The following is a 20,774-nucleotide window of genomic DNA, read 5'->3' as shown; positions in this document are numbered from 1 at the left end:
GTCCGCGCAATCTCGAGTCCAACACATCGACGACCGAGCTCACTCCCGACCATGCATCCGCATCACCACCCACTCACTACCACCGCCCTTCGACTCGGCCTCACCTACGCCTTGACCACCGCGCTCCCCTCCTTATGTATCTCCAGCCCCGGAGGCGCGCTCAACGCGTCCTTGATCACGCCATACAGCAAGAACTGGCCGCTGACAAGACCCGCGGTCATGACCATCCTCGGGCCGAGCCCCGCGAAGAGCCCGCGCACGCCCGCCTCGCGCGCGAGCACGCCGAGCCGGTGCACCATCGAGCCCTCGGGGCCGTGCCCCTTGTTGATCTGCGAGAGGAGCGTGTCCGCGGGCTGGCTCAGGATCGCCGCGGCGAACCCCGCGATGACGCCGCTGCCCAGCGCGATCGTGAACTTGCCCGTGCCGGAGAGGTTCGCGCGCGCCTCCTCGGACATGTTCCTGAACACGAGCTCGTGGCAGAACTCGTTCACCGTGAACTGCCCGATCGCGTACGGGATCTGTCTGCGCTCGCAAAGGGCGCCGTCAGTATTCGTGTCGTTCTCGATGACCACGCGCGCGTGGGGCAAGGGACGACGACGTACTTGCAGAGGATGGGAAGGAAGCCTGCGTAGAGCCCGCCGAAGCCCTCCTCGCGCGCGAGGCGCATGAAGCCCGTCGTGAGCCCCGTCGCGTACCCCCGCTGCGAGACGAGCCGGATGCGCGTCGCCTCGAGGGGCGTGAGCAGGATGTCCGCGAAGAACCTGCAAAGCCGCGTGAGCGAGGACCGAGCCGGAAGGGAGCGGGGGGACGCACTCCGCGACGGACGACGCGCCGAGGTAGATCGCAGTGCGGTGCGCGACGGCGGCGTCCTGGCTGCCCGCGATCTGGACGAACTGCTTCTTCCAGTACTCGTAGCCCGAGAACTTCGCTCCTCCCTAGAGCGCCACCCGGTACGATCATCAAATTCGGGACACGGACGAGCGTCAGTCCGAGTCGGGTGCCGGATTGGTTGATCGTGTGAGGAGGTCGTGCGATCCCGTCAGCACACCGCGCGGAAGGCGGAGACAAAGAATGCTGGAGCGCACCTGGACGAGGTACCCGACGGCGGTGGGCCCGAAGCCCGTGAGGAGCGCGGAGGCGCCCTCTTTTGCGACGATGAGGCGGCCGCCGGAGAGGAGGGACTGGCCCTTCATGGCGGGGTCGATCTGTATGCGCGTCTTGACGACGTCAATCGCTGCCAGTGGGACGCGTTGTCAATAAGCGCTGTGCGAGGTTGGGAAACGCGACGTACGCGTCATGCCGCCGTGCGTGACGCTGGCGTGGCGGGAGCGATGAGCGCTGTGTCTAGGCTGGCGCGGACGGTGGGCATTGACTTACGTGCAACATAGCGCGCCTGTACGCTCGGTTAGCTCGCCGGCGGCGGCTAGGAAGCATATATGCGCACCTGCGAGGAAGAACGAGGAGTAGTCCTTGGTCGTGAACTGCGGGACCGCGAACGGCTGTGGCGGCGACGCGACGCTCATGTTCGATTCGCGGTGTGGTCGTAAGCAGGGGTCGTTAGAAAGAAAATAACTAGTCTAATGGGTAGGTTTGTATGCGGTCTGGATCGGAGGAGGGGGAGGAGATTGGGACGCACCAGGCCCTTGGCGGGGGTTATAAGGCAGCAGGCAGACGGGCGTGCGGCAGACGCAGGGTCGGGGCAGTCGGTTCGGAGACGACGGGGAGGGTGCGTAGGAGGCAGGCAGCGGGGGGACCCGCGTCTGCCATCGGCCCGCCTCGGCCTCTCCCCCTGACGTCACATCTGCCACCACCGAGTCCTGGCAAACGCGTTGCCGTCGGGGCTCTGTGACGCGGTCACGTGGGCGTGTGTGGCTTTGAGTCGACAGTGCTCGACACTGCGTCAGTCGCACACCACGTACAACATGGTAATCCAGTTGGTAGAACAACCAAGCAGCTCGAATTCATTCCTGGGCTTGAAGACGAGGTCTGGCATAGCATGCAACGCTCAAAATAACTTGGACGCCCAAATCGGTGCCTTGATTGGACGGTATCGCGCCCCGGATGACGCACGCACGGAGACTAAGCGTCGACATCATTCCTTTGAGCATACACGCATATCGGATACGTAGTGCTGGTACGTACACAGTAGGAGAACCTTCCAAGTCCCGAGCTTATCAATACATACTGTTGGTACAAGGGATAGGATACACACGCGGACCCAAACAGTCTGTCGGAATCGTCAAGCCAAGTCCCTATCGCCATGTCGCAGCCCTCTAGCGCACCTCTCGCCCACCGTCATATTAGGGTATTCCGTAATTTTGTGGCACGCCATCACCTCCCTCTCCCAGGGTCCCTCAATCGCAGTCCACAAACGTATCCTCGCTGGCGTCCTTCTGCTCCTCCCACCCCGCCCACCACCACTCCTCGTCCTCCTCCCTCCTCCCTCTTCCCGCTCGTCCCCTTCGTGTTCCTCCTCTTCCTCGAAAGCCTCCCCGTAGTACGCCTCAACCAGCGCCGCACTCGGGTACCGAAACACCGTCGGCCGCGCGACCTCCGCAAACCCGACCGACTTCCTCCGCGCGCCGCGTGTCCGCCCGATGTACGTCTCGTCGGCGTCCAACAGGAACGGGTCCACGTCCTCGTCGTCCTCCGCAAAGGCCGGGCCGGCGGCGCGGTACGTGAGCCGCGTCGAGAACGGGATGCAGTGGTCGTGTTTGTGCGCGAGGATGGCGTGGAGGTGCGAGGAGGGGGAGGAGGAGGGGGAGTCCGCGTGCGCGTCGGGCCGTCGGGAGACGTCGGGCGCGGAATGGCTCCGGCGCGACAGCGTCGTGCGCTCCGCGGGGCAGGTCGCCTGTACATCCCAAACACACCCGTCAGCACTCAGAACGACCGGGCCAACACCGAGCCCGCACTCACCGCCTCGTTGAACTCCATGTTCACCCTCGCGAGGCGCTCCAGCGCGCCCTCCACGTTCCACGCGGGGAGATAGCCGACCTCGCCCGTCTCGAGCACGCGCGCGCGCACATGCAGCGTGCCCGCGTCCTCGCCCTCCGCGTCCAGGAGCACGACACGCGCGCCTGCGCCGACGGCGAGGGGCGCGTTGCGAAACGGCGGGCCGAGCACGGTCTGGCCGGGCGCGGGGAACGCCTCGAGCGCGTAGTGGATGCCCGCGGCGGCCTCGGCGGCGGCGGTGCGCCACGGGTCCGCGGGCGGGAGGGCGAAGTCGGAGAGCGTCGGCGAGAGGGCGCTGCTGCTCGAGGAGGCGGAGGAGGGGGTGGGCGAGGAGGGGGATGAGGAGGAGCTTGCGGGGGAGGCGAGCTCGAGGAAGCTGGCGGAGGCGCGGGTGTGCGAGATGGCGATGGGCTGGGTGGTGGATGGTGCGGCGGACATGGTGTGTGGCGTCCGGTGCGAAGCTGAGGTGGAGGTGAAGTCTAGAAGAGTGGGTGAGTGGAGAGGGCAGAGGGCTGGGTGGTGCGCACTCTTTATTTGAGGACTGTGCCGCGGAAGGTGGCGCGGTCGAGGAAGGGAGCTTATTGTAACGGAAGTATGTGCGTGCACAGGCGCGGGCACAGACACCAGGAGACACAGACACAAGAAGGCGGCTCAGGCGCTGGGTCGAGTCGGGCGCAGCGCAAGGACGGTGGCGGATGCGGGTGCGTGCGGTCGCGCACAGGCAGCCACTTATACTTGCGTGCACAGGCGTGCCGAGGAGAATGGGCTGGACGGACGGCGCTCGGACGCTGACGCAAGACGGGTGCAGGATCAGAGCGACGCACCGCAGTCTGACAAATCCGAGCCCCCGCCGCCTCCGAGCGTCACTTACTGATACGTCGCCCGACGCCGGGCTAAGCTCAGCACCTGTCGCTGCCGCTGGCCGCAGCAAGAATGGACGGGCACCGCGCAGAGGCTGCAGTACGGGGGAGCGGTGCACCGCGGGCGGACGCGGGGCCGGTACTGTGTGGGGCACTGCTGCAAGATGCGGAGCTGGAGAAGCATCTGAAGGACGCTGCAGATGATAAGTACTGTAGTCCTGAGCCGGTGGGAGAGTGGGCGATGGCAGCTGGCCAGAACCGTGTGTGCATGCTTGCTCAGTGGAGGACCATTGACTTGTCTGCTGACCGGCCTGCAGGCCTGCCAGTCGAGGCGCGATCGGCATCCCCTCGGCCTTTCCCGAAGAGCGATCGAAGCCGGTATGGTTCGAGCGCCAACGCCTGTGTATGGTCCTCCAACTTGTCACTGTGCATGTCTCCATTCTCAGGTCAGCGACACATATACAGGACTCGTAGACCCAATGCTTGTAGAACATAGGTGATGCACTTGCGCATCACACCCGTCAGACTTGTATGTATTGAACCTTTGACGTCGACTCAAATACCACTCCTTACGGTAAGGTAGCTAGCGCTATAGCCCCAGTTCATTTTCGACTACGAGAAAGCTTCGGGACAACTGATCACTCGCGCGGAGCCCGACTCGAACGTTTGAACGTTCAGAAGGTTCAACGCTCAACGAAGTTCAACTGCAAGTAGTGTCCACCACGGGCTTCAGAGTACAACTTCCCAAGCTAGAACGGTTCCTCTCGCTCTCACAGCAGCATCATGGGAACAACGAGTCCTTCCTTCGGGACCGTCCGTGCGCTGTAACGCGCTCTGACACCGTGGACACAGAACCATACCTCGAGACCACCGTGCCTAGCTACTTGGCGACGGCAGACTCAAATGCCATCACGGACGTGGGAATGCCACCCCGACGTCCGCAACTGTACAAGGCGTCGCCGCCGCAGCGTGTGCGGGGTAAATGTAGGTCGGGCCCGCGCTGGCGGCATGGGCAGGTTGTCCGTCATGTCTATATGGTCTCGTTGGTGCTGACAGCGAAGATCTCCCTGCTGTCCAACAGAAGTCTAACGTTTACTGTCACTGAAGGAGTATGTTGACTGATGGAACTATCATTACCCGGCATAAGTACCGCGTCGCCGAGTCTGGTTGGAGTCTGGACGGCCCGCGGACTCAGCGCTGCACACGCGATGTACGTGTATAAAGCGACCCCGCATCGTCGCGATGTCAGGACACTTGCTGCTGCTACCGCCGTTCCAAGGATATGCTCTCGGGCCTCTCCCTCGTGTTCCTAGCTCTTTGCGGCTGGGCCGTTTGGCAGCTGCTGTCACTCGTCCGCGTCCGCATCGCTACGGCGCACCTGAGGCGCATCCCAGGGCCGCCACCGGCCTCATTCTGGACTGGTAAGTTCCACTCGCGCAACTCGACCTCCGTCTCGTCTTCACTAGTACTTGAACATACACCAGGCAACTTGACGCAGTTCTTCTCGCGCGACGCGGCTGGCTTCCAGGAACATGTCGCGCACGATTTCAGCCCCATTGTGAAGCTGGACGGGTTCTTGGGCGTGCGTTCAAATTCGTCCGTGTCACAGGGCGACTCGGTGGGAGGCTGAACGCGTCTGCTGTGTTGGCGTGACAGACCCCGATCCTCTACGTCGCTGATCCCAAGGCTCTTCACACCGTCCTCGTCAAGGAGGAGCATATTTTCCAGGAAACCCCGGATTTCATTGCGTGCGTACCCATTTGCTCTAAGATGCGATGCAAGTCTACATATTGAAAACGCCACAGGACCAACAAGCTTATTTTCGGCGCGGGCGCACTGCTCTCAACGCTAGGTACGCTTCTCTTCGTCCCTATCGAGTAGCCATGGTTTAGCGAGACATCACCCCAGGCGCGCAGCATGGCCGCCAGCGCAAGCTGCTCAACCCCGTCTTCTCCGTCAGCCACATGCGGCACATGCTTCCGCTCTTCTACAACATCGTCTACAAGGTCAGCACACCCGCGAACCTCCCGTCGCATGTGATGGCACTGCTGTTACTCACCGCGCTATGCCCTCTGCAGCTGCGTCTCGCGATCGAGTCCCGCGTCGGCGAGGACCCGCGGGAGATCGACATGCTCAGCTGGATGGGCCGCACGGCGCTCGAGCTCATCGGCCAGGCGGTCTCGGGCACTCGCTCGACCCGCTCGTGAAGGACAGCACAAATGCGTACGGCCTGGCACTGAAATCGCTCGCGTGCGTATCACACCGTTTGTGTCCCAGCCTCCGTTGTGATCGTAAAGAACCAACACTCATGAGCCTGTGGCACGATACACAGTCCGGGCCTCTCCGGCTTGAGGATCTTCCGCAAAGCGGCAATGGCCACTGAGAACTTCATGACCATCGTCCCGGCGTGGTTGCGGCGCGCGCCGTCGACGCGTTCCCGCGTGGGACCACGTGCACGCGTGAAGGAGATTGTGGACACCATGGACTCACACTCCCGCGCGATCTATGACCGAAGAAGCTCGCGTTCCAAAAGGGTGACGCGGAAGTGGTGAAGCAGGTCGCGGAGGGCAAGGACATCATGAGTATTCTCAGTGCGCCACTATCCTTTCATGCGATGGAATGTCTTAAGACCTTTAAGTGCGCGCGAACTCGATGGCGGACGCTCGGATCGACTCTCGGAGGAAGAGATATCGCGCAGATGTCGTGAGTTGGCTGTGATTTCTTGGGGTCGATGTAAAGTTAGCTCACAGCCTGCAAGGGTCCTCATATTCGCGGCGATGGACACGACTTCGAACTCGCTCTCCCGCATCCTGCACTTACTCGCGCAGCACCCGACCGTTCAGGAGAAGCTCCGTGAAGAGCTCTTGGGCGCTGGGGCTGCCGACGGTATGCAGTACGACGACTTGAACCGTCTGCCCTTGTTGGATAGCGTCTGTCGCGAGACATTGAGAATGTACGTCTTTCCTCCTCTGCTTGTGGAACATGCTTAACAGGCTGGGGACGTGTACAGGTATCCTCCGGTTACCACGTTGTTCCGAGTGTAAGCCATCCTTGAATCAAGGTTTGTGCGAATGCTAACTCTCCGTGTAGCGCTACCCAGGACACCGTGCTGCCCCTCTCGGGACCTATCTATACCACAGACGGCACCAGGATGGATGAAATCCCTCTCGTGAAAGGTTCGCAGGTCATACTCGGCTTCCTCGGATGCAACACGAGCAAGGCGCTCTGGGGCGAGGACGCATACGAGTGGAAGCCTGAGCGATGGTTGTCGCACTTCCATCTAGTTACGGATGCTCGTATCCCGGGTGTCTACTCCAACCTGTGCGTTGATTCCGGCCTAGCTTCTTGTGTGGAATTGATCTTCATTCTTGACGCAGGATGACGTTCCTCGGGGGCAAAAGAGCTTGCATGTACGTCGTCTCCTGGTGTACTTGTCGATATCATTGGGCTGATTGTACTCACAGCGGCTTCAAGTTCTCGGAGATGGAGATGAGTGAGTTCGCTCTGGGCTCGTCGGCGACCAATGCAATCACTGACACCCCGACGCAGAGGTCGTGCTCGCCGTCCTCCTGACAGCGTTCACCTTCGAGCTGCCGGAGAAGTCAATCGTGTGGAACGTGGCGGGCGTATGGTACCCGAGTGTCGACAGGGCCAGTGCCAAGCCCGAGATGCCTTTAAAGGTGGGACTTTACAAGGGGTCCCAGGCGTGATATCCATGGCCTTCAGATCGGGCCGTTTCAGACTATGATCAGCGTCAGAGTGGTTGCTCGACGTAGTGATTCGACTTCATTGTATTGTACACTAACAGACTAGGTTCTTCCGACAGGGCCATATGACAACTCCCATTAATAAAGGTTGTGTCTGTGGATGGACACTGCATATCGTGCATCCAGCATCCAATACGGCCGTCGTACGTACTGTCCGTCCGTATGAATACATTGCATCTTGGTTATACGTGCACCTGATAAGCAATAACTCGAACCGTAGCTGTTCTTCAGCCAGCGTCTTATGACCTCGACGGTTGGCAGCTGGCATTGTCGGGAGTAAATTGTCGTGTACATCTGAAGAACGCTGCAGATGGTAGCAGAGTGGGCGATGGCAGCCTACTATATGCACGGAGGACCATTGACTTGTCTCCTGACGGACCTTTCTCTCTGCGCTGCTAGTATACCCAGGCGTGAATGGGATCCCCCTCGGACTTTCCTGAAGGGCGATCGAAGCCGGCAGGTTCGAGCGGCTACTGACTCTGAGGCGTGTCTCCAATCTCTGGTCAGCGACACACAGCACTCGTGGACTCACTGTTCGATAGAATAGGAGGTAGTGTAGTTGCTCCGCGTCACTGTCATCAGACTTGTATGCATCTCAACTTGCCGCAGCTTCGACTCACAAACTTATAACGCCACCGACTGCTTCAAGTTCAAGATTCGGTTTCAACGTGATACTGGTACTGGTACTGTTCAAAACGTCCATACTTCAGCTAGTCATTGCCTAGTCAACATACCGTTGTACTGACAGCATCAGGGAACATTATACACATGTCTGTGGTGAAGCCGTCTCTGCCGCAGTGCCGCTCTTGATGCCAGCCTTCCCCCGAGAATGAGAAAGCTTCCGAACGATTGATCACTGGCATGCCGAGGTCGGCACTGTGAATGTGTATAAGTATGACATCCGCACGTCTTCGCCAACCTGTCACTCTACTACGGCCCCCCCATGGCTGCGATTCAAAGCTCCGAATAGTAAGCCATCGCTAGGTGACTCACTGGCTACGTACCTTATATATAGGCAGCATTCTGGCTCACCACACATCATCACCGATACTGACAAGCATTCGTAACGCTGCTGGGAGACCCGCTCGTTGGTGAGGTGCGTTCCACGGTCACCTCCTGAACTCCACTCGCTCATTATTGACCACCCCTTCTAAGAATCCTAAGCCCGCGAGGACATACCTTGCCGAGACACTACGCGGCCTTCGTAGTAGCCGTAGCCCACTGGCACATGTCAATTGATCCTTCCGAGTTCCACGGAGCGCGAATACGGCCCAACCACATCGTCGGACCGGAAGTCAAGCTTTTTCGATGCTTGCAGCACGATGATCCTCAGCTTGGCTGTCGCTATCGCAGAGCGGCGATGTGGCAAATCACAGTCGCCAACGGTTCAAGTATCCACCCAAGGAATTCCGAAGTGCAACTTCCCAAGCTAGAACGTGCTTCGTTCTCCAATCGTTCCCTCTCGGTTTCGCAACAGCCTCATGGGAACAACGAGCTCTTCCATCTCCGCAAACTTTCCGGGATCGCCGGGCCCGCCGCTCGCGCTCTCTGATGCGCTCTGATGCCGTGAGCACGGAACCAAATTTCAAGTCCAACGTGCCCGGCTACTGAGTGGCGTCCAAAGCTCAGTCCTGGATCAAAGTCGCCACGGACGTGGGCCGCCGCCTCGACGTCCGCAACTACACAGAGCATCGCGCGTCCACCAATACGGCGGCTGTAGTGTGCGGGGGAAAGGTACGCTCTGCAAATCAGGCACATATATACCAGCGGCGTGGGCGGGTTGTGGTCTATGCGGTCCGTGTGGCTGTCCGTTGTGTATGTGGTCTCCTTGGTGCTGACGCGGCGGAGATCTTACATGCTGCGGAACAGGTGTTTACTACGGAAAAGATGGATTTCCCGATAGGAACGTCATACCTTGTCTGCGCGGCCCGCGGACTCAGCGTTGAACACGCAATGCAGCTTCTGTCGCGTTTTCAGTACCTTGGAACGGTGAAGACCGCGTACGAGGGCGGGCATATATAATGCGAGCCCGCATCGTCGTAATATCAGAACACTCGCTGCTGCTGTCGCCATTCCAAGGAATCGGATATGCTCTCGGGCCTCTCCCTTGCGTTTCTCGCTCTCGGCAGCTGGGTCTTCTGGCAGCTGCTGTCTTTCGTCCGTGCCCGCATCGCTACGGCACACCTGAGGCGCATCCCAGGGCCGCCGGCGGGTTCGTTCTTAGCTGGTAAGTCCCGTCCGTACAACTCGACCTCCATTTCGTATTCACTTGCCCGTACAACAGGTAATTTGAGCCAGTTCTTCGCACGCGACGCGGTTGGCTTCCAGACCCACATCGCTCACGATTTCGGCTCCGTTGTGAAGCTCGATGGGTTCTTTGGTGTGAGTTTAAATCCGTCTGTATCGCGGTGACTCGGCGGGAGACTGAACGCGTCTGCTGTGTTGGCGTGGCAGACTCCGATCCTCTACGTCGCTGATCCCAAGGCTCTTCACACCATCCTCATCAAAGAGGAGCATATCTTCCATGAAGTCCCGGACTTCATTTCGTGCGTACATGTTCTATCGGAGATGCGTGGTGATGCAAACATACTGAAAATGGTACAGGACTAACACAATTATATTCGGTGCAAATGCGCTGGTCTCCACTCTAGGTACGTTTCCCTTTGTCTCTATTCAATGGCCGTGGTTTAGTGAGAAATTACCCTAGGCGCGCAGCATAGCCGTCAGCGCAAGCTGCTCAATCCTGTCTTCTCCGTCAGTCACATGCGACACATGCTTCCGCTCTTCTACAATGTCGTCTACAAGGTCAGCACACCCGTGGACTTTCCGGCGCATGTCTACGACGCTGTCAATTACTCACTGCGCTCCGCCCTGTACAGCTCCGCGCCGCGATCGAATCCCGCGTCGGCGAGGACCAGCGCGAGATCGACATGCTCAACTGGATGGGCCGCACGGCGCTCGAGCTCATCGGCCAAGGCGGTCTCGGGCACTCGCTCGACCCACTCATAGAGGACAGCACGAATGCGTATGGACAGGCACTGAAATCGATCGCGTGCGTACTTGGTGTCCAGCCTTCGCTGTGACGTTGAAGAACAAACACTGATTAACGGATGATTTTCATTCTTCTGACACGCTTCGCAGTCCGGGAATATCTGAACTAAGGGTCCTCCGCCAAGTGACAATCTACACTCGGCACATCATCCCGGCCTGGGTGCGGCGCGCCGTCGTGGACGTGTTCCCGCGCGGTACTACCGTGCACGCCGTCAAGGAGATGGTGGACACCATGGATTTCCATTCCCGCGCGATCTATGACGCGAAGAAGCTCGCATTCCAAAAGGGCGACGCGGAAGTGGTGAAGCAGGTCGCGGAGGGCAAGGATATCATGAGATCCTCAGTGCGCCTCCATCCTTCTCTGTACGTGTTGAACAAGTCTAAATATCTTCAAGTGCGCGCGAATTCACTGGCGGACGCTGCGGACCGACTCTCGGAGGAAGAGGTCATCCAGCAGATGTCGTGAGTGGCTGTGATTCCTTGGAGGTCGATGTACGTTTAGCTCATGGCTGCAAGATCCTCATATTCGCGGCAATGGACACAACTTCGAACTCGCTCTCCCGCATTCTGCACTTGCTCGCGCAGCACCCGGACGTTCAGGAGAAGCTCCGCCAAGAGATCTTGAGTGCTAGCGCTGCCGACGGTTTGCCGTATGACGAATGAACCGTCTGCCCTTGTTGGATAGGTCTGTCGTGAGACATTGAGGGTGTACGTCTTTTATTCTATGCTTGTGGAGCATGCCTTTTACGCTGACGCTATGTACAGATATCCTCCGGTAACCATATTGTTCCGAGTGTAAGCCCTCCTTGAATCAGAATTTGTGCGAACGCTGACGTACTTCGTGTTCATCTGTGTAGCGCTACCCAGGACACCGTGCTGCCTCTGTCAGAGCCTATCTATGCCACAGACGGCACCAGGATGGATGATATCCCCCTCATGAAAGGCTCGCAGGTCATACTCGGCTTCTTCGGATGCAACACCAGCAAGGCGCTCTGGGGCGAGGACGCACATGAGTGGAAGCCCGAGCGATGGTTGTCGCCACTTCCGTCTTCTGTTACGGATGCTCGTATCCCCGGTGTCTACTCCAACCTGTGCGTTAATTCAGCCTGGTCTCTTGTGAGGCATTGTCTGAAGTATGTTCATACTTGACCAGGATGACGTTCCTCGGGGGCAAAAGAGCTTGCATGTACATCGTCTCCTGGATGTACTCGTCGATATCATTGAGCTGATATCTTCACAGCGGCTTCAAGTTCTCGGAGATGGAGATGAGTGAGTTCAATCTGCGCTCGTCGGCGACGATTGCAATCGCTGACACCCGACGCAGAGGTCGTGCTCTCCGTCCTCCTGACAGCGTTCACCTTCGAACGCCGGAGAAACCGATCGTGTGGAACGTGGCGGGTGTATGGTACCCGACTGCCGAGAAAGACAGTGCGAGGCCCGAGATGCCTCTCAAGGTGAGACGTTACAAGAGGCCTCAGGCGTGATACTATGGGATGTCTAGTTTGTCACGATTCAATCGAATTGAGCCTTCGGATAGAGACAATTCATACTATGATCAGCACCAGAGTAGCTACCCGAGATATAGATTGTGGTCAACTCCATGATACTACACACCAACGGGCTCACTGTACGTTTCCGGCTGGGCCATATGCGAAGTCTCATAATGAAGGTGCAGTCGTCTGTGCACTCTGCAGCAGGACACTGGGACCATATCGTGTACCCAGACATCCATACGACTCCACCACTTGGCAGACTCTAAATCTGAGGTATCGAACCGCAGCTTAGCTTCTACTCAAATACTCAGTCTCCCCTAGGCAGACCCTTAAAGTCACGAAGACCTCTTTGACGGAGGACGGTCTGTGGCCAAATACTATACTTACCCACGCCACCGACCGCTTGGTTCGACATCAACTGCTACAGTACTTACAGACATGAATATCTGGAGCGCGCGAAGGTTGAAAGAATTGTATACTTTGCTCACGGGAGACTAACAGTAGTAAGTACTGTTCAAACGTCCATCTACCATTGTACTGACAACATCAGGGAAAGTTGTGCACCTGGAGTCTGTGGTGACCACATCTCTGCCTGATCATACAGTGCTTCTATATCCGACTACCGTCACTACAAGTTCCCCGAGGAAGAGTTGAAAGCTTCGGAACGATTGGTCGATTGATCACTGTCACAAGGGCGGCCCGACTATAGACGTGTATCATATCCGCTCGTCCTTGCCAAACAGTCCCTCAATTGAGGCACCCATGGCTGCGATTCAGAGCTCCGAATAGTAAGCCGGCACTGGCTTCGTATCTTGCAGGCAATATTCTGGCTCACTGATGAACCATACATCACCGACATCCGTCAAAGCATTCATAACGCCGCTGGCAGACTCGCTCTCGACCCGCTCGCTGGCGACGTACGTTCAACAGTCATCCTTAACTCCGAGTCCGGTCCGCGGCCGCCAATTGACCAACCCTTCCTTACCTTGCCGAGGCACTACGCGGCCCCGCCGCTTACTGAGCGCGAACGACGGGCCATCCATGTTACCGGACTGTGCACTGTATTCCAACGCGGAGGTCAAGGTTGTTCGATGCTTGCAGGACGAAGATCCTTATGTACTAGCTTGGCTGTTGCCACCGCTGAGCGGTGATGTGGCAACTCACAAAGTCTCGCGGCGTCGACGGTTCAATTGAAAGTATCCACCCACGGACTTCCGGGGTACAACTTCCCAAGCTATAGTATCAGAACGTGCCTCGTTCCCTCTCGTTCTCGTAACAACCTCATGGGATTCGCCGAGTTCGCGCAGTGTAATGCGCTCTGACACCGTGAGCACGGGATCACACCTCAAGTCCACCATGCCCGGCAACTTACTGATGTCCAAAGCAAAGTACTGACTCAAATGTCTACTAAAACGTGGGAACGTCGCCTCGATGCTCGCACCTGTACAGACCCAGAGCGTCGTTGCAAGTATGCACCCGCCAACTCTATGGCCACCGCAGGAAAAGGGACGCTCCGCGGATCAGGCACACCGCATCATGGGCGGGTTTGAATCTGTGTGGTCCGTGTCCTTTGTGTATATGGTCTCGTTCGTGCTAAAACTGAAGATCTTACATACCGCCCAACAAGATCTTACCACTGAAGGGATGGATACCCCGATAGAAACACGGTCATGCCCTGTCTGGACGGCCCGCGGACTCAGCGCTGTACACGCAATGTAGCTTCTATCGCGGTTTTCAGTGCCGTAAAGCGGTGAATGTCCGCGTACAAGAGTGGGTCTATATAATGTGGCCGCGCGTCGTTGTGATATCAGAACACTCGCTGCTGTTATCGCCGTTCCAAGGGTATGCTCTCAAGCCTCTCCTTCTTGTTTCTCGGTCTCTGCGGCTGGGCCTTTTGGCAGCTACTGTCTTTTGTCCGCGTCCGCATCGCTACTGCGCACTTGAGGCGCATTCCAGGGCCGCCGCCAGCCTCGTTCTGGACTGGTAAGTGCCATTCCGCACAATTTTACCTCCGTCTCGTGTTTACTTGACCATGCACTAGGCAATTTGAAGCAGTTCTTTTCGCGCGACGCGGCTGGCTTTCAGGAACATGTCGCTCATGATTTCGGCCCCATCGTGAAGCTCGACGGATTCTTGGGTGTGCGTTCGATTCGTCTGTGTCACAGGATGACTCGGTAGGAAACTGAATGCGTCTGCTGTGTTGGCGTGACAGACTCCGATCCTCTACGTCGCTGATCCCAAGGCTCTTCACACCGTTCTCATCAAGGAGGAGCATATTTTCCTCGAAACCCCGGAGTTTATTGCGTGCGTACACGTTTTATTAACTATGCGTGGCGATGCAAGGCTACATCTTGAGAGTAACAGGACTAACAAGGTTGTATTTGGCGCAAATGCGTTGGTCTCAACGCTAGGTACGCTTCCCTTCGTCCCTGTCCAGTAGCCATGGTTAGTGACACGTTACCGCAGGCGCGCAGCATGGTCGTCAGCGCAAGCTGCTCAACCCCGTCTTCTCCGTCAGTCATATGCGGCACATGCTTCCGCTCTTCTACAACGTCGTTTACAAGGTCAGCACACCCGCGAACTTCTGGTCGCATGTTCAAGGCACTCAATTACTCATCACGCTCCGCCCTAGCTCCGCGCTGCGATCGAATCTCGCGTCAGCGACTCGGAGGACCCACGGGAGATCGACATGCTCGGCTGGATGGGCCGCACGGCGCTCGAGCTCATCGGCCAAGGTGGTCTCGGGCACTCACTCGACCCACTCGTGAAGGACAGCACGGACGCATATGGAATGGCACTGAAATTGCTTGCGTGCGTATCACGCCCTCGGTCTCTAGGCCTTCGTTGTGATTCTTAACACTGATTAACGGATGATATTCATTGTTGTGCCACGATTCGCAGTCCAGGACTCTTCGCCGTAAGGCTCTACCGCCAGGTGACAGTCATCACTCAGAACATCGTCCCGGCCTGGTTGCGGCGCGCCGTCGTGGACGCGTTCCCGCGTGGGACCACAGTGCATGCCGTGAAGGAGATTGTGGATACCATGGACTTCCATGCCCGCGCGATCTATGACTCGAAGAAGCTCGCGTTTCAAAAGGGTGACGCGGAAGTGGTGAAGCAGGTCGCGGAGGGCAAAGATATCATGAGTATCCTCAGTACGCCACTACCCTCCTCTGTGTGTGAGAAGTATGTCTGAAACCATTCAAGTGCGCGCGAACTCGGTGGCGGACGCTGCGGATCGACTCTCGGAGGAAGAGGTCATCGCGCAGATGTCGTGAGTTCACTATGATTCCTTGGAGGCCGATGTGAAGTCTAGCTCATGGCCTGTCAGGATCCTCATATTCGCGGCAATGGACACAACGTCGAACTCGCTCTCCCGCATTCTGCACTTGCTCGCGCAGAACCCGGCTGTTCAGAAGAAGCTCCGTCAGGAACTCTTGAGTGCTGGCGCTGCCGACGGTATGCCGTATGACGACCTGAACCGTCTGCCCTTGTTGGATAGTGTCTGTCGTGAGACGTTGAGAGTGTACGTCTCTTATCCTATGCTTGTGGGATAATCATTGACTCGGAGAGCGTGTACAGATATCCTCCGGTTACCACGTTGTACCGAGCGTAAGCCCTTTCAGGAACAAGGCCCGTGCGAACGTTGACATACGTCGTGTTCATCCGTGTAGCGCTACCCAGGACACCGTGCTGCCTCTGTCAGAACCTATCTTTGCCACAGACGGCACCAGGATGGATGAAATTCCTCTCGTGAAAGGCTCGCAGGTCATACTCGGCTTCCTCGGATGCAACACGAGCAAGGCGCTCTGGGGCGAGGACGCATACGAGTGGAAGCCCGAGCGATGGTTGTCGTCACTTCCGTCTAATGTTACGGATGCTCGTATCCCGGGTGTCTATTCCAACCTGTACGTTGATTGCAGCCTAGCTTCTTGTGCTGCATTGAAGTAGGTTCATACTTGACGTAGGATGACGTTCCTCGGAGGCAAAAGAGCTTGCATGTAAATCATCTCCTAGTGGGTGCACTCGTCGATATTATTGAGCTGATTGTCCTTACAGTGGCTTCAAGTTTTCGGAGATGGAGATGAGTGAGTTCACTCCGCGCTCGTCGACGGTGATTGTGATCACTGACACCCCGACGCAGAGGTCGTGCTCTCTGTCCTCCTCACAACGTTCACTTTCGAGCTACCAGAGAAGCCGGTCGTGTGGAACGTGGCGGGTGTATGGTACCCGACTGTTGACAAGGCCAGTTCGAAGCCCGAGATGCCTCTGAAGGTGGGACTTTACAAGAGGCCTCAGGCGTGATATCCGTAGGATGTATGTTTGTCACGGGCCAATAGAATCGAGCCTTCAGATCGGGACGTTTCAGATTTGATAACTCGCATGATTATATAAGGTCGTGTCTGTGGACGACCGTTGTATATACTCAAACATGCAATACGGTCGTCGCACGTACTGTCAGTCGGCATGGATCCAGTATTGTTTCTCGGTTATACATGAATTTGATAAACATTTAATTGAAACCGTAGCTTTTCTTCGGCCAGCGTTTTAAGACGTCGACGATCACCTCGCGTTGCCGGGCGTAAATTGTCAGGTAAAGACAGCGGGATCTTCACCAAATCAGGACGTGCATAAGTCACTATGTCAACCAACGGTTCGCTCAACAGAAGGCCTCGGTCCTGACCTTGGACACTTGCGTATCAATGTAGTCCATCAACCGCACAGTAAAGATGCGCATTTGTTGCAGCGCAGTTTCTCTGCACGATTCGCATCCGTATGCTTTCTTGAGTGCCGTTTCAAACAATTGCGTGTCCGATCGAACCTCCTCGCTAGACGGGGTATCCTCGAGTTTATCGACTGCTGCCCGCATATATTCTGACCACCACTTGGCGGGTTCTTCGGACGTTCCATCGGCCAATATGTATTGATGGTCTCCCAAAGGGCACACATCTCCCTCCGCGGTGCACTTGAACCACGTCCAATCACGCGATAAGAACGGTAGACGCACTCTGAGACTAGACAGTGCATCGGAGCAGCGCTGGTGGTAGTCGAGCAGGAGAAGAGGTGCCTTGCCGTCAACGAGGTCCAGCTCCGGGATTCCGGGTATGGAGGTGTACAGCATGCGCCGGGGGAGCTTCAACGTCGCCCTTGCAGCTTCCTCGGCCTCTTCCACGAACCCATGGTGTACGGCCAGGCAGTAGGTGCGTACGGGGAGCTTCCTGGCGAGGTTCGCAGATCTTCCCGAATGATAAGCGTGATATCGTCCATGGCATACTTGATGGCCGCAGTGAGGACTGGTGACAGGATGTCGATGGTGTGAAGTGGAAGTTTCGGGACGGGATAGCAAAGGCGCAGCAGTCTGTCCAGGGTGAAACTTTGTTCCTGAACGACGATGACCGGAAGCCCGTCCTTATACTCCGAGTCTGCACTCGTATCTCCAGAAGACCCATTATTCGTAGGTCCATTCGAATGGTCGGTTGGCTGGGGTAGACTGAACATATCTTCGAAGACGGAAGATGCCTCCGACAGGATAGCTTTCCGAACGCGGAAGTCGACCCCGTTCGATGATCTGAGAATCACATCTGCGGTGCTTTTGTTGAAAGGTGGAGGGGCATTGCGCGTTTCCGGAACCGGGCGTTCGTTGTCTTTGCTAGAGTCCACATCCATGTTCACGTGAGAATACCTGAGGGGTACGCTACTTAATGGGGTCATAAATGCCAGCGTGTGACTCATTAGCTATGCCCAGACGGTATAGTCTCCTCGTGGCGTCTCACCTTGAGCTTGCAACGGTAGGCTCCCTGATTGAACGGGATACCGCGTAGGTCGTGTGTTTGCAACACAGGGTAATGAATGGCGGGATAGTGCCAAAAGATCCAGATACCTGTGCGTGTGCAGCGAGTAGACACTGAGAAGTAGAGACGCGTCCGAGAGGCTAGTCACTATCAGACGTTGTGAAAACGGTAAGCAATGACATATGAGGAACAAAGGGATGGTCGCATAGCTTACCGGAGATGTGTATGCCGCGTGCCAATGCGTACAGGTAGTAACAGCCGGCGCAACGTATCAGTACAGCACTACGATGTTTAGTATGGAGTTGAAAATTCCTGAGGCTGCCAAGTGAAGCTGAAGGGATGGCAACTTGGCAAGCGACGCGTCGCGTCTGTGGCGCGGCACGTGAAGGATGCGTGTTTTGTCTCCCGTTGCGCGCTAAGCTAAGCAGTCCCTTCCTCCTCCTCCTCCTCCTCCTCCTCCTCCTCCTACGTGTACTCGATAATCACTCAATTCTACCCTCAATGGTATCGGATTACTGGGGTGATGCAATGGGTTGCAGCTCCTCGTACACTCCTCGGCTTCGACTGTCGGACATAGACATTCTGGACTGCGTGTCCGGCGGTGTTATCAACGGCTCGAATGCCTCGTGTACTCAGTGCAGTAAGTACTAGTAAGTATGTCAATCTCGAATCTCGATGGCGCGACAGGTCAAAGATAATGACCGCGCCCTAAAAGGCAATTCTTGTTCATCGTGGCGACCTTCTGAGATTCAGAAGATCACGCGGGCCTTCTCCGGACCAAAGAGGGAATGAAGGACAACCTTGTTCTGTGGTCGCGACCACAAGAAGCAGCCATGATAGGCCGTGCCATGATTTGTGGCACATCGATTAGGTTTCAGTTTTGGCATAAAAGGGCGCAGCTCGTGTGGGTCCGTCTGCGTACAAGTCCCTCATTTCCTACCGACCTGAGCCGGAGTCTTCCTGAGGATGGCGCAAGCCGCGGACTGGAACGAGTTGGAGGAGCAGACGAAGGGGATCAAGGACTGGATCGAGGACTTCAAGAAGCAATTTCCTCTTGATGAGTGCGTCGTCTAACGCGCTCGCCACATATGGATGCTCACACGCCTTGAACCCCATAGTGTTATGGCATCATTCCATCGAATGACGATTGACCCAGATGTCCCCGGCCCCCTCTTTGGCAAGCCAGCCCCGGTGTTCGAGTACGAAGAGAAGAACTATTTTGCGAAGGCCACGGTCAACATCGAGTATGTAGATCCTCGGGTCGAGGGGATGTGGCCAACTGACTATCTGTCCTAGACTCGCGCAGGAACTTGCGGGGCTCCAAATTCAAGCTGACTCGGCACCCACACCAGCTGAGCTTGGCGAGAATTTCTCCGCCCGTTAGCGAACGGATGTTCACCTTGACTTCAGCGCAGCGTGATGAGGCCATGTAAGTCACTCATAGTAGTCCCATCGTGGCCGCACCATGCTGAGTCTATCGCGCGTCGTCAGGCAGTACAAAAACAACATGCTGGCCGAGTTTGGCATCGATCCAATAATGTCTAGCCGAACGCCGACGCGAGAGGTCGTGGAACCTACCTACGAAGCGCAACTGCGAACCAAGGACATGTTCATCGGGATGTGCCCTCCATAGTCGATTATACACGTGCGTGCTGGACACGTACCCATCCGCTCTCTTTCCAATCTCTCCATTGCTACGATTCATGGCCTCTGCCATGTCGTCTACTCTGCTTCATCTGCTCTGCTGCTGATATTGTAATTGTTGATAGTGTAACAATGAAGCTATGCCACGTACGACTGTACAGGATAAGTAACTAAACATGTTGCAATTGAGCGCGATCATGAAAGGCCCAGAGCCTGTATGCTCTCGCGAGGTCAGCATGACTCTATGGTTCAGGTATGTGTAGAGTCTCCGCCGTAGACCCAAGGATCAGTACGGGTTTCTGTTGTTAGAATCAAGAACAGAATGTCTTGGCCCTAACACGAACGACTGGGAGGCACCAAGCTCATCACTTGTTCGAGCTCAATTGAATAGGCCCCAGATGAACAATCCGCCTTTGGTTGTTCCTATCACGATGAGCCATGTTTGAATGAGCTTGCAGGTATAGCCAAGATATTGATCGTCTTTGAGCTTGAAGAGTAGTCGAAACAGTCAGGCTCTAATGCGTCGCGCGTCGCTAGAGCGCGCTGCACAAAGGACCCCTTTCTCCCAACATCAGACAGCCTAACAGCGACTTGAGGATTAGCCTGGCGGACGTTCAGTGGCACCGAGGGAGGGAAGCCCTTCGGCTGAATATGTATCAGAGAGGTCAGACACTGGCCATCCCAAATACCCTGCTCCGCCACCCCACCACACTTACGTTCGCGTAATGCTGGCGTGCCTTGGATTCGCCTGCAGATGACAACATACCTCTCCACCTCCCGGGGGTCGCAGCCTGTCGAGCTCATCGTGCACAACGGCGCCTACACATGTTGCTGGATATGCGGGGCATGGTCGCTGCACGGTCGAGGATGGGAACCGTGTCATGTTGTCAGTGAACTCCGGCGTAGACCGCACCGAAGCCGCATCGCAAGCGTACCACTGGCAGGACGGCCGACGTTCTCCGTCCACCAGCAGCGCCTGTGCGATGCGGCGAGCAACACCAGCGACAACGAGCCATGCCCAGCCTGAGACCACTGCGCGCCGCAACATGCTGTAGCCATGAGAATGAGCAAGGAGGCGGTACAAGTACTGTGTACGGTTGCAGACGCCAAGCACGGTCATAAGTAGATACATCGGGACGGGGTGATCTGCCGCGGTGGCTGAAGCTGCGTTTTCGCTGACGACGGACGCGAGTGCACCCCGCTGCAGCGCGAAGA

At 56.9% G+C, this 20,774-nt stretch overlaps 8 protein-coding genes across 8 annotated transcripts; 4 read left to right on the top strand and 4 right to left on the bottom strand.

Moving 5' to 3' along the window:
* Positions 1-104: 104 nt before the first annotated feature.
* On the bottom strand, positions 105-1,523 carry B0H18DRAFT_1113584 (mitochondrial carrier; the record flags this gene model as incomplete). Its single annotated transcript, XM_048032968.1, has 7 exons — positions 105-522; positions 603-761; positions 814-935; positions 1,086-1,234; positions 1,292-1,314; positions 1,378-1,393; positions 1,445-1,523. The coding sequence occupies 7 exons, from the start codon at positions 1,521-1,523 to the stop codon at positions 105-107; spliced, it is 966 nt and encodes a 321-aa protein (XP_047899514.1).
* Positions 1,524-2,092: 569 nt separating this feature from the next.
* Positions 2,093-3,390, bottom strand: B0H18DRAFT_950537 (uncharacterized protein; the record flags this gene model as incomplete). Its single annotated transcript, XM_048041958.1, has 3 exons — positions 2,093-2,184; positions 2,416-2,851; positions 2,917-3,390. The coding sequence occupies 3 exons, from the start codon at positions 3,388-3,390 to the stop codon at positions 2,093-2,095; spliced, it is 1,002 nt and encodes a 333-aa protein (XP_047899513.1).
* Positions 3,391-5,011: 1,621 nt separating this feature from the next.
* On the top strand, positions 5,012-7,680 carry B0H18DRAFT_972495 (cytochrome P450). The gene is made up of 17 exons (XM_048043867.1): positions 5,012-5,233; positions 5,297-5,394; positions 5,469-5,560; positions 5,618-5,664; positions 5,721-5,818; positions 5,891-5,989; positions 6,022-6,062; positions 6,145-6,335; positions 6,359-6,403; positions 6,500-6,515; positions 6,571-6,765; positions 6,823-6,852; positions 6,903-7,133; positions 7,190-7,222; positions 7,277-7,305; positions 7,362-7,527; positions 7,664-7,680. The coding sequence occupies exons 1-16, from the start codon at positions 5,095-5,097 to the stop codon at positions 7,520-7,522; spliced, it is 1,545 nt and encodes a 514-aa protein (XP_047899512.1). The 5' UTR covers positions 5,012-5,094; the 3' UTR covers positions 7,523-7,527; positions 7,664-7,680.
* Positions 7,681-9,667: 1,987 nt separating this feature from the next.
* On the top strand, positions 9,668-12,155 carry B0H18DRAFT_950535 (cytochrome P450; the record flags this gene model as incomplete). The annotated part of the gene is made up of 11 exons (XM_048041957.1): positions 9,668-9,806; positions 9,864-9,961; positions 10,034-10,125; positions 10,184-10,230; positions 10,287-10,384; positions 10,459-10,631; positions 10,721-11,092; positions 11,396-11,425; positions 11,488-11,721; positions 11,871-12,084; positions 12,132-12,155. 11 exons carry the CDS (start codon positions 9,668-9,670, stop codon positions 12,153-12,155), a joined length of 1,521 nt encoding a protein of 506 aa, XP_047899511.1.
* A 1,812-nt stretch (positions 12,156-13,967) lies between these two features.
* On the top strand, positions 13,968-16,428 carry B0H18DRAFT_926186 (cytochrome P450; the record flags this gene model as incomplete). The annotated part of the gene is made up of 13 exons (XM_048041630.1): positions 13,968-14,106; positions 14,165-14,262; positions 14,336-14,480; positions 14,590-14,687; positions 14,756-14,934; positions 15,025-15,278; positions 15,331-15,397; positions 15,455-15,649; positions 15,706-15,735; positions 15,798-16,031; positions 16,092-16,124; positions 16,183-16,211; positions 16,268-16,428. The coding sequence occupies 13 exons, from the start codon at positions 13,968-13,970 to the stop codon at positions 16,426-16,428; spliced, it is 1,662 nt and encodes a 553-aa protein (XP_047899510.1).
* A 151-nt stretch (positions 16,429-16,579) lies between these two features.
* On the bottom strand, positions 16,580-17,625 carry B0H18DRAFT_972478 (uncharacterized protein; the record flags this gene model as incomplete). The annotated part of the gene is made up of 3 exons (XM_048043866.1): positions 16,580-16,733; positions 16,808-17,360; positions 17,399-17,625. 3 exons carry the CDS (start codon positions 17,620-17,622, stop codon positions 16,614-16,616), a joined length of 897 nt encoding a protein of 298 aa, XP_047899509.1. The 3' UTR covers positions 16,580-16,613.
* A 1,256-nt stretch (positions 17,626-18,881) lies between these two features.
* On the top strand, positions 18,882-19,548 carry B0H18DRAFT_950532 (uncharacterized protein; the record flags this gene model as incomplete). Its single annotated transcript, XM_048041956.1, has 4 exons — positions 18,882-18,976; positions 19,034-19,159; positions 19,222-19,344; positions 19,407-19,548. The coding sequence occupies 4 exons, from the start codon at positions 18,882-18,884 to the stop codon at positions 19,546-19,548; spliced, it is 486 nt and encodes a 161-aa protein (XP_047899508.1).
* Positions 19,549-19,778: 230 nt separating this feature from the next.
* B0H18DRAFT_972472 (uncharacterized protein) lies at positions 19,779-20,649 on the bottom strand. The gene is made up of 2 exons (XM_048043865.1): positions 20,276-20,649; positions 19,779-20,204 (listed from the first exon to the last, which is right to left on the bottom strand). The coding sequence occupies exons 1-2, from the start codon at positions 20,605-20,607 to the stop codon at positions 20,174-20,176; spliced, it is 363 nt and encodes a 120-aa protein (XP_047899507.1). The 5' UTR covers positions 20,608-20,649; the 3' UTR covers positions 19,779-20,173.
* Between the last annotated feature and the right edge of the window lie 125 nt (positions 20,650-20,774).

Source organism: Fomitopsis serialis (assembly GCF_022376445.1).
Source record: "Fomitopsis serialis strain Sig1Antser10 chromosome Unknown B0H18scaffold_3, whole genome shotgun sequence".
Lineage (NCBI taxonomy): Eukaryota > Fungi > Basidiomycota > Agaricomycetes > Polyporales > Fomitopsidaceae > Fomitopsis > Fomitopsis serialis.
Note: the sequence above shows the minus strand (reverse complement) of the source record. Positions and strands in the feature narration are given on the sequence as shown.

Coding starts and splice junctions, on each gene's coding strand:
- B0H18DRAFT_972495 (XM_048043867.1), top strand. CDS start 5,095: ATGCTCTCGGGCCTCTCCCTCGTGTTCCTAGCTCTTTGCGGCTGGGCC. Junction 5,665..5,720: donor CGCACTGCTCTCAACGCTAG/GTACGCTTCTCT, acceptor ACATCACCCCAG/GCGCGCAGCATGGCCGCCAG. Junction 7,306..7,361: donor GTTCTCGGAGATGGAGATGA/GTGAGTTCGCTC, acceptor ACCCCGACGCAG/AGGTCGTGCTCGCCGTCCTC.
- B0H18DRAFT_972472 (XM_048043865.1), bottom strand. CDS start 20,607: ATGTTGCGGCGCGCAGTGGTCTCAGGCTGGGCATGGCTCGTTGTCGCT. Junction 20,205..20,275: donor CACGCCAGCATTACGCGAAC/GTAAGTGTGGTG, acceptor ATACATATTCAG/CCGAAGGGCTTCCCTCCCTC.